Here is a 12640-nt window from a genome sequence, read left to right on the forward strand (position 1 = left end):
TTTATTCCATGGTAATACCTATACCTACCAACTACAAGCAGTGACCCCTAAAAATACATCAGTTCTACACTGGCATAATCCTAAGGCTTCTTACGAATGCTTGCTTCTGCCTTCCCTCAGCTATGAGGCCTCCTTGTGAAGGCACCATGCAGCCAGATCCCAAAGGGAAGTACTGCCTTTCAAAATCCCAGGGCTAATTATTTTAACACTGAATCAACACTGCAAGGTTTTAGTCATGAGAACAAACCTAAACTGTAAAAACCAATTAAGTCCACTGTGAGAATAAGCACATTCTACCTAGGACTACTCTGCTGGGGCAGGAGGAAGGAATTCTCTTACATGCTTCAAGTCTTCAATGCATACCCATTAAAAAAAAAAAAGTAAATCAATGCTTAACAGTGCAAGTTCAAGTTTTCAGCACTTCTGATAGCAATATTCCTCATTCCAATTTTAATTTATACTTCTTGACAAGAAATACATACAGTTGAATGCCTCACCAACGTTTTCTGACCTTTCCATGAAATGTTTCAAAGGTTTTATAAAAAGATTTGAGATAATTGCATAGTTTACCACAATTAAACACTCTCTCTGAAAAACCTACATTTCTTTACCACCATTATGAAGGGCACAAATTATAGTAAGACATAACAGGGAGGAAATTAGGGCATAGTGATACCCTCAAGTAAATGAGTTACAATTAGCTTTATATTAACTTGTAGCAAGCTTGAGATTTAGCTAATCTCTGTCATGGAAGAGCAGGCAGATAGTGTTAAGAATGCACAGAAGACTTGGGGACTCCTATTGAAAAAGTTTCTCAAGTAAGTCACTTTTGTGTAGCTAGCACAAGTATCTGGAAAATGCACCTGTGTCAATTACACTGACAAACAATGTTAGATCTTTTAAGTAAGTACACTTAAGAAATAGATGAGATTTCAGAGCCTCAGAGAACATCAAGTCTCAACACCTGCCAGCTCCAACAACTTGCCCCAACCTCAGCCACCACACGGGGAAAGCTCAGCTGTTCCCCAAGAGGCCACAAGTAACTGTCAAAAAGGCAGTGAAAAAATATACCTAAACCAAGCACCCAGCAGGTAGTCACACAAGTAGCCTTGTCTCCAAAAAAACAAATTCACCGACAGCTGTTTTTAGAGTCCACTGCGTGCTGGGTTTGTTACTCCTAGTAGGAAGTTTATTGTTCATGTATCACTTTACATGCAAAGGAGCACAATCCAAGATACACCAAGGAGACGCCCGTAGCAGCGAACAGCCCCACACACCACCTCTACGGCTGCAGCAACGCCGCAGCCCCACACGGGGAACTACTCACCGCCACGGGGGCAAAGCCGGTATCGCGGGCTGCCCCGCATCGCCCCGTCCCGGCCGGGGGTGCAGCAAGGCGGCCCCGGGGTGAGGAGGAGGCACAGGATACCCCTCCAGCACCGCAAGGGCCAGCGAGTGCCCCACGGAAAGGGCCCACCACGCCCCGGCCTTGCGGGGAACGGGGGGCACCTCACTCCCGCCCCCTCACCCTGCGCCCCCCGGCCCTCCCACACCGGTCACACCCCTCCGCACCACAGCCCCGGAGCGGGGGGAGCGGGACAGACGAGCATGGACCCCTTCCCCTGCCCCGAGAGAAGAGCGCGGCCGCCGCCAGCCCCACAGGACCCCGAAGGAGCCTACTCAACCTCGCCCGGGCTCCCGCAGACACCGCCATGGCGGCCGCTCCTCGGCGCACGCGCACCGCCCTCACGCCGAGCGGGCGGGCGGGAGGAGGGGGCGCGCGCGGGGGACGCCGGGAAGGTGGCGGCGCGAGGCCGCTCGGGAGCCGTCGCGCGCGCGCGGCATGCTGGGCGTTGTGGTCTCTACGGCAACTGGCCGCCGGCCGCGTGGCGCAGCAGGCCGGGCGGCGGCAGCGGGCCCGGCCGGGGGAAGGGGCTGCGGTGGGGCCGGAGCGCGGCCGGGCGGGCGGGGAGGCGGCGCCTCGCGGGCGGGCGCGGCTAATCGCGGCACGTGGTGGGAGGCGAGGCCGGCCACAGCAGCAGCAAGCAGCAGCAGCATGGCGCAGCTCACAGCGCGGTTCCGCACCGAGAACCGCAGGTGAGGGGGCGCCCGCCCGGGCCTGGTTGGGGCAGGGGAGAGGGCAGCGGGGAGAGCCCCGGGCAGGAGCGGTAACGGCGCTGTGCGTCCGCAGGTATGCCGTGGAGGATGTGCCCTTCTCGGTGCCCGCGGCCTCCGAGACCACCGACCTCAGCCACCTCATCAACAAGCTGCTGGCGGCCGGCAACGGTAGGTGCCGGGGCGGGGGTGGGCGGCCGCCCGCGGCTGCCGAGTGGGGAGCTCAGAGCGGGCCCGGGCCGGCGCCGGCCTCGCGCGCTCGCCTTCCCTTCAGGCTCGCTTCGTCCCCGTGTTTCCGACGGCGCGCCCCAGGCGCGGGCACAGGCCGCCCTGCTGCCTCAGGCCCCGGGCCAGCCAGGGTCCTGCTTTGTCTGAGCCTGGCCCGTGGCTGTGCGTGGTGCCACAAGCGGGACGGCTGGGGGCAGGTGAAGAGCGGTGCTGTCGAAGTCAGAAGCAGCACCCCGGTACCCGCAGGCCCCTCAGTGAGGTCAGAGCTCAGCCTGAACCGGTCCTGCCCTTCTGGTTTGGTCTGGTCTGGTTACCGGAGTCAGGCTTTGAACGTGATCTGAAACTCAGCAGATAGCGGTGCTGGTGGGCAGTTGTGTGCCCAGCACCACAGACCAAGCTGCCCCAGCAGATGAGAATGGAAATGTTTCCCAAAACCTGGCAAAAAAACTAGTGAAACCAAGGCATTGGTTTTTGTGAAAGCTTATGAGAGGAGTTCAACCATTATGTCAGTGGTAGCTGAAATGGGCCTGACTGACTTAGGGTATTTTTGGGGGGAAAGACACCTGTGCAATATTGTTGAAAAATCTATCAGAAACTAGACTAAATGCATCTTAACCGGCTGAAACTTCTGTAAGTTGCTCTTGCCCCATGAAATCGCAACAAACCTAGAATAGAAAACTAGTGCACAGTGCAATCTTGTGTGGAAATGTGGGGCCTTTGTCAACTATGCCATTACAGGGGGAGAAGTATGATCCAAATAGGATTTTCCTATTACTGCCTCATAGCTGGTGATGATAAAGGAGTGGGCTAGCAGTGGCGAGCCCCATACAGAACAGTGATGAAGCACCACTGGGGTTTGATTAGATGTAGCTATAGGTAAAAGGATTTAGAAAAGAATGTGCTGCAATACGAGGCAAATTTAACTTTCTGAACCTGAACAGCAAACTGTCTTTGGGTACTCCAGGTCAAATTTTCCTTCACTCTTAACTCACGTAATCCTGTGGTATTCATAGGCTGCCCCCTTAGAACTGGGAGAAGAAACTGTTTTGTTGGTTTGTTTTTCTTTTTTTGAACATCTTGCTGGCTCCATTCTCTTGAACCAGCCACAGAATGATCTTCTTCTTGATGGTATCAATTAAATAGTGACACCTGAACATAGATTATTTTCCTGATTTGTTACAGTGGACCACAAATATGTGGAATTTGACTTCCTTATCAATGGACAGTTCTTGCGTATGCCCCTGGTCACACACATGGAAATGGAAAATATCTCCACAGTAAGTCATACTCAGTTTCTCCCCATCTTGCAGTGGGACAGTAGAACAGACCTAGCCAGTTAAACTTCAATCTGATTTAGGTATTACACTGTCACCTCGACTAGGTAGATTTCTCGTGTGTAAAAAAACTTCCTTGCTCAGTTTTACTTCTTTTCTGATTTTCCCAGGAGAATTCCCAGTATGTTTAAACCCATTCTGAACTGCAAAGTGATTAGAGTATGGGTCTGAGCAGTGCAAGCAACATCATTATCCAATGTGTTTTCTATATACAATTCAGAGGGGAAATTCTTGTCTTAGCTCATCGTTAACATATTTTTGTCTCTTGCTCTATTGGTTACCTTGGGGGATAATGGGCAAGGTTAGTATTTTCCTCTACAAAATACTGTGAAGTATTCTAGACAGCAGTTTTATATGGGTAAATACAGAAGAAGAGAAACCTAAGAAGAGTGAAATTACTTGCTTTTACTTCCAGCTTGCTATTAATAGTAATTTGATAAAAATACGGAAAGCAATATAATTTTTCTAAAGACTGTAATTCCACTAATGTGACTACTTGGATACCACAGTCTTTGCCCAATAAACTTGTATATTTGCACCACACTACAGTTAAATACTACTGTTACTGATTTTAAAAAAGAAAACCACACTAAACAAGTATTTTGTCTGTGAGCTCAGGAGGAAGTGGTGGAAATAGAGTATGTGGAGAAATACATGGCCCCTCAGCCAGAGGAATGCATCTTCCATGATGACTGGATCAGTTCTGTTCAAGCTGCTGAGGAATGGTACTGCACTAAGCCAGTTCTAAGTTCTGTCTTGCTTATTCCTGTTGTATGCAGAGGACGCTGCGGTGTCAAATGGAGTGGTATTCTCTTGAATAATCCTTTTTTCTCTTTTTTAACCTGTCAAGGCAGCCATCTACTTGCCTTTATAAGGAGTTCAGTTTTAACACCTCTATTCTATGCTGACAGTGACTTTAACACAAGCAGAAAACAGCTAGGGTCACTGAACATGAGGTGCTGTTAATATAAATGGATAATACAAATGCTGTTTACTATCCTTCCCCTTAAAGGACAGCAAGATTTCCTTATCTGTCTTTTTAGCTTAAACTGTTGACTTGAAGTGTGACATTCATGTAGCCACGAATATAATTGTGTAGCTTTGATCAGAGCTTTTCTTTAAAAAAAAAAAAAAAAAAACAAAAAACAAACCCAACCATAACCTGTTCTTCTCTACTGTATTTTCACATTCATTTTCCAATCAACTCAGCAATGTTCCTGTATTAATGGTTTGAAAACACTTTGAGATCCCTTAGTAACATACCATGAACAAGTTATCTATTTTAAATGATGTAAGCAATCTTAAGTCTCACCTACCAGAATATGCCATACTCTCATTGCTTCTCTTTTTGTCCTGTACTCCTAGCCTTATAGGTGTATGCTTTTGTGAAACTTCACTCTAACAAGACATTTTACTTTCCTAAACTCAATTTTTTTTTAATTTTTTTTTATATAAAGTAGCTATACTTTGAATTTGTTTCAGCTAGCCAGTTACTATGCTAATTTTTTTCTAAGTTTCTGGTTGAGGCTTTTTTTTTTTTTTCATAAAAGTGTTGTTGGTTTTAAAAACAAGAATGTTTCAAATTCTTTACCTTGTAGGATATTAACTGGCTGCTATGATCAGACTGCTCGAATCTGGTCTTTGGAAGGAAAATCTATCATGACAATAGCCGGGCATACAGAAGTAGTGAAGGACGTGGCATGGGTGAAGCAAGGTCAGTATATTAGAGAATAGTAATAGTTTGATTTATTGGGGGAGAAATGTCAGCATTCCTTAATCATGAATATTTAACAATCTAAATGCTACAATTATTTCAGTCTCCGTTAGTGGTGTTAGAAATGAAATAATGGTGTGACTAAAACAGTCATTTAACAGTAATGAATATAATTAGTCTAATATGTACTGGGGTCTATCCATCCCTCAGTCTTCAACAGCAAATAGTGGTATGTATTTTTATATTAACTGTACTTGCGGGGTAACGTGACATAAACTGAGATACGTATGGGTTTCTATCTATCTGCTAGCTATTCTTTGGCTAGAATAATTACTATAAAGATTTTGGAAAGCAGAATTAAGTGTGAGCATGACTTTTTTTCTTCATCAGATAGTTTATTGTGCCTGTTACTCAGTGCTTCTATGGACCAAACTATCCTGCTGTGGGAGTGGAATGTGGAGAAAAACAAAGTGAAAGCCCTTCACTGCTGCAGGGGACACGCTGGGAGTGTAGACTCCATAGCTGTTGATTGCACAAGAACTAAAGTGAGTGACTCCTGGAAAGAAATCTTTGTCTTTCAGGATGTTAGCAGCCTCTCTCTCAAAAATCATCTTTTTGTCCCTGCATAGATACTCGTCATCATGTTGTTATGACTGACACACTGATAAATTTCCAGTCTTGTTATAAATGGTGGTTATTGAGGATTAGGAGTGCCACATCAACACTAGGTCATCTTTTCAAACAAAGCCATGCGCTTAACCTGTACTATCACAAAAACCTGAAGGTGACTTTAGATAGCACAAGCCATTATACCGCTGACTTTGACTTCTGTGAGTGAAGTTGAATGTTTAAGTAAACTTTGCTTTTAACGCATGTGAATATTGCATTACAATAATGTATTTTCAACTTTGACCTAAATTTTCACAGTAGTTTTAGTGGGGAAAAAAAAATTGTAGTGATAATAAGAAGCAGGTGGTAGTACAGGTCCTTTCCCTGTATCCAGCCATTCAGCAGTTAAAAGCACTCACACCCAAAAGGTGGAGTCATCCCTTCCAGCTCGACTTTATAAGACAGGTTAAAATAAAACCTTTTGGTGCTGAAGGAAATAGTTATTTTTTAGACTTTTCTTTTTCTTGCAAGGAAAGGAAAAAGAACAATTTCATCTATACCAAACTTTTTATTTTTTGAGGAGCCCAGTACTGGTCTTCATGTGTTATAACCCGCTAGTTAATTTTTCAAGCAGGAAGTGTACTTAGCATGGCTTACAAGGTCTGTCTGGATCAACTTTCAACAAAATGTTTCTGTTCATACAGTTCTGCAGTGGATCTTGGGATAAGATGTTAAAGATCTGGTCTGCAGGTAAGATAAGTTTAAGCTGGGATTCTTGGCTCTCTTCAAATAAACTCTACTATACAACAAGCTGGAAGATAGATACACAAATGCTTTTTGCTTTAAGAAAATTTGAGTCTGTAATATTAAGAGAGAGATTCCTCCCCCCCCCCCCCTTGCAAAATCACAACAACACATAGCGGTCTTAAGTTACTGTTTTGGTTTATAACGAAGGCCATACTTAATTTAAGGTATGGTTATCAAGTACCTGCTGATGTTTATTTTATTCAGAATCATTAAGGTTGGAAAAGACCTTTAAGCATCAACCCAACACCACCATGCCCACTAAACCATATCCTGAAGTGCATCTACACATCTTTTGAATACTTGCAGTGAGGGTGACTCCACCACCTCCCTGGGCAGCCTGTTCCAATGCTTGACCACTCTCTCAGTAAAGAAATTTCTCCTAATATCTACTCTAAACCTCCTCGGTGCAGCTTGAGGCCATTTCCTCTTGTTCTATCACTAGTTACTTGGGAAAAGAGACCAACACCCACCTCACCACAACCCCCTTTCTGGTAGTTGTAGAGAGCAATAAGGTCTCCCCTCAGCCTCCTCTTCTGCAGACTGAACCACCCCAGTTCCCTCAGCCGCTCCTTGGAAGACTTGTGCGCCAGACCCCTCACCAGCTTCGTTGCCCTTCTTTGGACACGCTCCAGCAACTACCTTCACTAAATAAAGCTTCTATCCTTCTTGTAGTGAGGGGCCAGAACACAGTACTTTCTCTTTCATTTATTTTTAATGGATTTATACAAATATTCAAGTTTGCATATAGACTCCTTGCAAATCCAAAGTTAGTGGCTTATTTTCCTGTTCTGTTATTGACACCATAATACGGAGGACAGTAAGATGACCAGGTTTTTTCCAGAAATGTAGGCGAATTCTATTGACGTGAAGGCTTTCTTTCACTGGTACAAGTCATATTCTTTCAGTTTGGGGGTATATATGTATTGTATCTAAAAGAATGATTGTACTTTATCACATACCTGAATTACTGTTGCGATTTTCCATGAGTAAAGATGGCTTTAAAACTGTGATATATTGAGAAGATCACCTAATTTATATTCATTTTCCTCATGCTCAAAATGGAGATAACACTGATCTGATCAGAGGTGTAAGGTTAAAATATTCATGCATCATAGACAGGTTAGGTACTGTAAATATGGGGCTTTGCTTAATTGCTTATATGGAAATGCAAAAAACCTCTAGATGAAATGTGACTGTCTTCTGTCACAGTACCTACAGATGAAGAAGATGAAATGGAAGAGGCAGCTAACAGACCACGGAAGAAGCAGAAAACTGAACAGTTGGGACTAACAAGGGTAAGATGAGCTCCAGGTTTGTTCAGGATTTTATTTTAAAAGTGTGGCCACACAATTTCTCTTTGTTAAAAGTGACTATATGAAAATTTCTGGTGACACATCTGAGGCTGACCAGACATGTTGAAAGAAATAGATTTGTCGACAATATTCAATCTAACCTGCTCTCACTTTTAAATTCCAGACTCCTCTGGCAACCCTCTCTGGCCACACAGAAGCAGTCTCCTCTGTGCTGTGGTCAGATGCTGAAGAAATTTGCAGTGCGTCATGGGACCACACCATTAAACTCTGGGATGCTGAGACTGGAGATATCAAATCAACGTTGGTGAGATCACTATATATGTTGTAGGTTCTGCTGAAGTCCAGGTCCAAGACAAAAGTTTTGCAAAAGTAGTAGCTCCTCCTTCAGTTACTGTTTTCTTTTCTGACAGACAGGAAACAAAGTGTTTAATTCTGTCACCTATTCACCACTGTGTCGACGCCTTGCATCCGGGAGCACTGACAGACATATTAGACTATGGGATCCTCGCAGCAAAGGTGATTTAAAACATGCATGTTCCCAAAGCTGTTGTTTCAAAATCCTAACTTCTCCCCATTGGGAGACATCTCACAACTGTCCTCTGGCCACTCTGCTTGAAACAAGCCGTTTGGGGGCTTTTATTCAACACAAAGATTATGTCTATTTTCTGTAATCTGGTGCAAGACATCTTTTGATTTCCCACCTAATAATTTAGAAAACTAACTCACCTTAGGTTTTCCCTTTTTTTTTTTTCCCTCTCTTAAAACTTACACTAGTGAGTCTTCAACTGTGCAGTTGCAGGCCTGAGCTTTTTTTTTTTGTAAGGTCCACATGTAAGTTGGTCAGACCACCACTAAAGTGAAACAGTAGTTGCTTTGTATGATATGGTGGTGCCATGTCTGACAGGATTGCAGATAAACCTGGTAGGCTCAGTTATAAGTTATTTCATAGACATGTTTACTTGTTTAGCTTCTATAAATCTAATCCAGAGTTCAATAGTATTATCTTATATGTTAATAATAAAAGCATTTTTTGTTTGCCTTTTTCAAAAAATTATTTGAAAAGAGAGTTCAGTGACAAGAAAACTACATTTTGAGGTTCGCCCCACCCTCCGCCCCGAAATTGTGTGGCTTGTAGTTTTGTTTGCTTTCTTTAAAGTTCACTTTGATTCTTGAAATTAGAATTCTGGTGAGAGAAACACTTACCTTGAACACAAATATGTTGCTGACTGCTTTTCTCACTGGATTTTCTATGCATCTACTGATGTCTCTTTTTCTTCTTTTTCTCTTCAGATGGCGCCTTGGTTCTCCTGTCTCTGACATCTCACACAGGCTGGGTGACATCTGTGAAGTGGTCACCCACCCATGAGCATCAGCTGATCTCTGGTTCTCTGGACAACATTGTGAAGCTCTGGGACACAAGGAGGTAAAATAAACATGCGTTCTTTGCTGTTCAAAGCCATGTAAGCTTACAGGATCAGTTAACCTAATGAAATAGCAAAAGCTGTCTGAGACGTTCATTGGAAACTCCTGTGGCGTTTATGAAAATCCTCTAGGTTTTAGGAGGCAAGAATATAACAAAAGGGAGAAGAATACTTGTAGTCTACCAGAGGACCTGTGGGTTAACATCTGAGAGCCGTATGGCGTTCCAGCACAGGACTTACCTGGCATTAACAGCAAAACTGATTGACATGCAGAAGGCAGCAACCATAACATTGCTACTGGGATTAAGAACAGTAGAAGGTCTGCTAACCATTCCTCTATTTTAAGGAACAAAATACATTTTCTAAGGAATGAGCCTAATAGCATGAAGCTTCACTTGATACTCTTTACAGACTTTTCATTACAAATTTCCAAGCAATTAAATTGTTTGCATTCAGAAGACATAAATGGCTTTTCTGGAAAGCACATACAGTCAAGCAGCATCCACACATGGGAGAGGGAAACTATACAATGAACTGTTCCTAACAAGCAGATTGATTAATTTCAGTCTCAAAGTAGCTTGCAAGCAGCTGAAAAATGCTGCTGCTTTTCTCTTTGGGGATGTAGGAGAGGTTAACACAGGTGTGATCAGCTCTGGAGAAAGCAGAGAATATGTCACAGATGGTAGATACCTGTGCTGTCTGAAAGTGCTTATAACTGCTAGACCACATTTGTTTCATAGCATTTCTTCCAGGGACCAATTTTGTTTTCTGTGATCGCTCATGTAACTTCAAATGTGTGACTGTAAATACCTGTGTTTTACCAGTTGCAAAGCTCCTCTGTATGACTTGGCTGCTCATGAAGACAAGGTTTTGTGTGTGGACTGGACAGAAGCAGGGGTAAGAATCTGAAGAGCAAGTTACTCAATTTATATGCTTGGTGCTTAGGAAGCGGGCTAAAAGCAGTAATGGACTGTTCTTCCTTTATGTTTAAAGATAGAAGAGAACAGGAAGTTTTAGTGGTGCTGTGGTTGATACTGGGTGTTGTCGTCATCCGCACTGCAGCACTTCCCCGTGCTACTGTGCAAAGGAGTAGGATGGGAGTTCAAGCTCTGTAGCATTAAGTAGGCATTACACTGATATTCCAGACAAGGAAAGAAATGAGAACAGTATCACACCTTGCTGAGAACATAGATGTTCCAAGGTATCTTTAGTCTCCATGATGACTAAAGCAGCAGCATGAACTGACAGCTGGGGTGTGGCAGTACATGTAGAAGGCAGGAACAATGCCATCCTCTATAGCAAGCTGTTCTGCTACGGTAGTGGTACACACATGTATAAAATGGGACAAAAACATTTTATTAATGTTTGAGATTCTCAGTCTGGCTCCCGTTCTCAGTAAAAGGCAGGAAACACTTAAAAAAAAAAACTTTCCTGCAAAAACTTTGCTTCTAATTTTAGGGAGGCAAGAGACAAGGTTGCTTCTGCACTTTGATTACGGGTTTTAGTCATGCATTAAGAGTTCATTATTCATTACTTCTTTTTATGTCTTCAAAGGAAAGAAGATCAGAGTCCTCAACTTCTGTGTAGATATTTTGTTCAGTTCTGATATCAGATTAGTATCTGATATGGTTGGACTCTGATGTTCTTAAAGGTCTTTTCCAACCTAAGTGATTCTAATCAGTTTTCTTTTCCTCTCATCAGTTGCTATTGAGTGGAGGTGCAGACAACAAACTGTACTGCTACAGATACCCTGCTACAGCCTCTGATATTGGAGCATGAAGGTCAACAGCCAGAAGTTTTTTTTTTAAAAAAAAAAGGATTTTTGCAGCAGTTTCTCTCTGTTAGCATCCCTACACAACCAACAGCAGAAGAAAGGAGTTTTTTGTTGCTCAGAGAGCTGTTGTTCCTGTTTTTTGTATTGGTAACCTATATCCATTGGTCACAGAAAAATGATAACAGGCAGTTAGAAATGTGATTAGTGTGAAACAAAGCAAAGGGCATTTCCTCCCTTTTTGATGGCTTTGAATTAACATCTTTTAAGTGACTATTTGTATAGCCCTTTTAATAAGGAGTAAACTGGTCCCGATACTCACGGAAAAATTACTCACTGGACTAAATTATTTTTTGAGTTCACCTGCTTTCCCTTGAAAAAAAATAAAGCTTTTATCTACAGTTCATTGGTTTGGTGCCTCACTTCAGATAAAATCAGACTTCAGCTCTCCTTTCAGTATGACTGTTGGCAGTTCTTACAATTAGATGCTTAACTGATGAACCTAGTCTTCTTTATAGGATGAAGACTTAGTAGGTTTGCAGTGCAAAGGGTATGATACAAAGGAACTTGACGTTTACTGGCAGATGAAATATTCCATTTTTTTGTTGCTCATAAGGTAGGGCTGTAAATTACTTTATAAGAATGTGCCTACCTTGTGCCACAGTGCATGTTATGTTGCATAATGTGGTATCTCACTCCTAAAAAAGCAGCAGATGTATAGAAACAAGTGGAGGATCCCACAGAGAAAGCAGAAGAAAAATTAATTTGTTCCTAGAAAGAATGGATACAAAAAGTTGCAATAGCGTTTAGGTGGGTAGAGGATAAGTACTATCCAAACACGCTCATTTTCTCTGCTGGTGGTATTGCTTTTAATTCAGTATTTAAATTAAAAAGCTACTACTACAGTTTGTTAGATGCCATATATGTTGTGATGTTAAACCAGCACATAGTTAAACTATGTGGAAACCAAACTGGAATATCCTCACTAATGTCTTAGGTTTCAATAACGGTAAGACCAGTACAGCACAATCAAGTCAAATGCTTTAATGGCAAGTGTAGTAATTTAAAGAGTGAACACTCTTAACCTCCAGGTTTACAATATGGACAAGTTCTGAGTAAGCAGTTTAGGAAACACCAGAACAGCCAAACTATGGAGAAAATGGCAAGCAGAAGGGTTTCTGATCCCTTGGCTCTGCAAGTAACATACCGCAACTATTAGACTAACCTTTACTTACACGGAATTAGTTGTCTTGCCATCATCTTATTACCTATGCGCACAGTCTTAGTATGTGCTTCATCCTTTCTAAAGCAATATACACTAGTCATAA

General features: G+C 42.9%; 1 protein-coding gene across 1 annotated transcript; it reads left to right on the plus strand.

Annotated features, from left to right (window-relative positions):
• Positions 1-2056: 2056 nt before the first annotated feature.
• On the plus strand, positions 2057-11320 carry WDR12 (WD repeat domain 12; the record flags this gene model as incomplete). Its single annotated transcript, XM_082001412.1, has 13 exons — positions 2057-2097; positions 2192-2286; positions 3526-3620; positions 4296-4402; positions 5276-5395; positions 5786-5936; positions 6705-6750; positions 8017-8102; positions 8284-8424; positions 8531-8636; positions 9411-9543; positions 10366-10438; positions 11243-11320. 13 exons carry the CDS (start codon positions 2057-2059, stop codon positions 11318-11320), a joined length of 1272 nt encoding a protein of 423 aa, XP_081857538.1.
• Between the last annotated feature and the right edge of the window lie 1320 nt (positions 11321-12640).

Source organism: Phaethon aethereus, assembly GCF_964289735.1.
Source record: "Phaethon aethereus genome assembly, chromosome: 6".
Lineage (NCBI taxonomy): Eukaryota > Metazoa > Chordata > Aves > Phaethontiformes > Phaethontidae > Phaethon > Phaethon aethereus.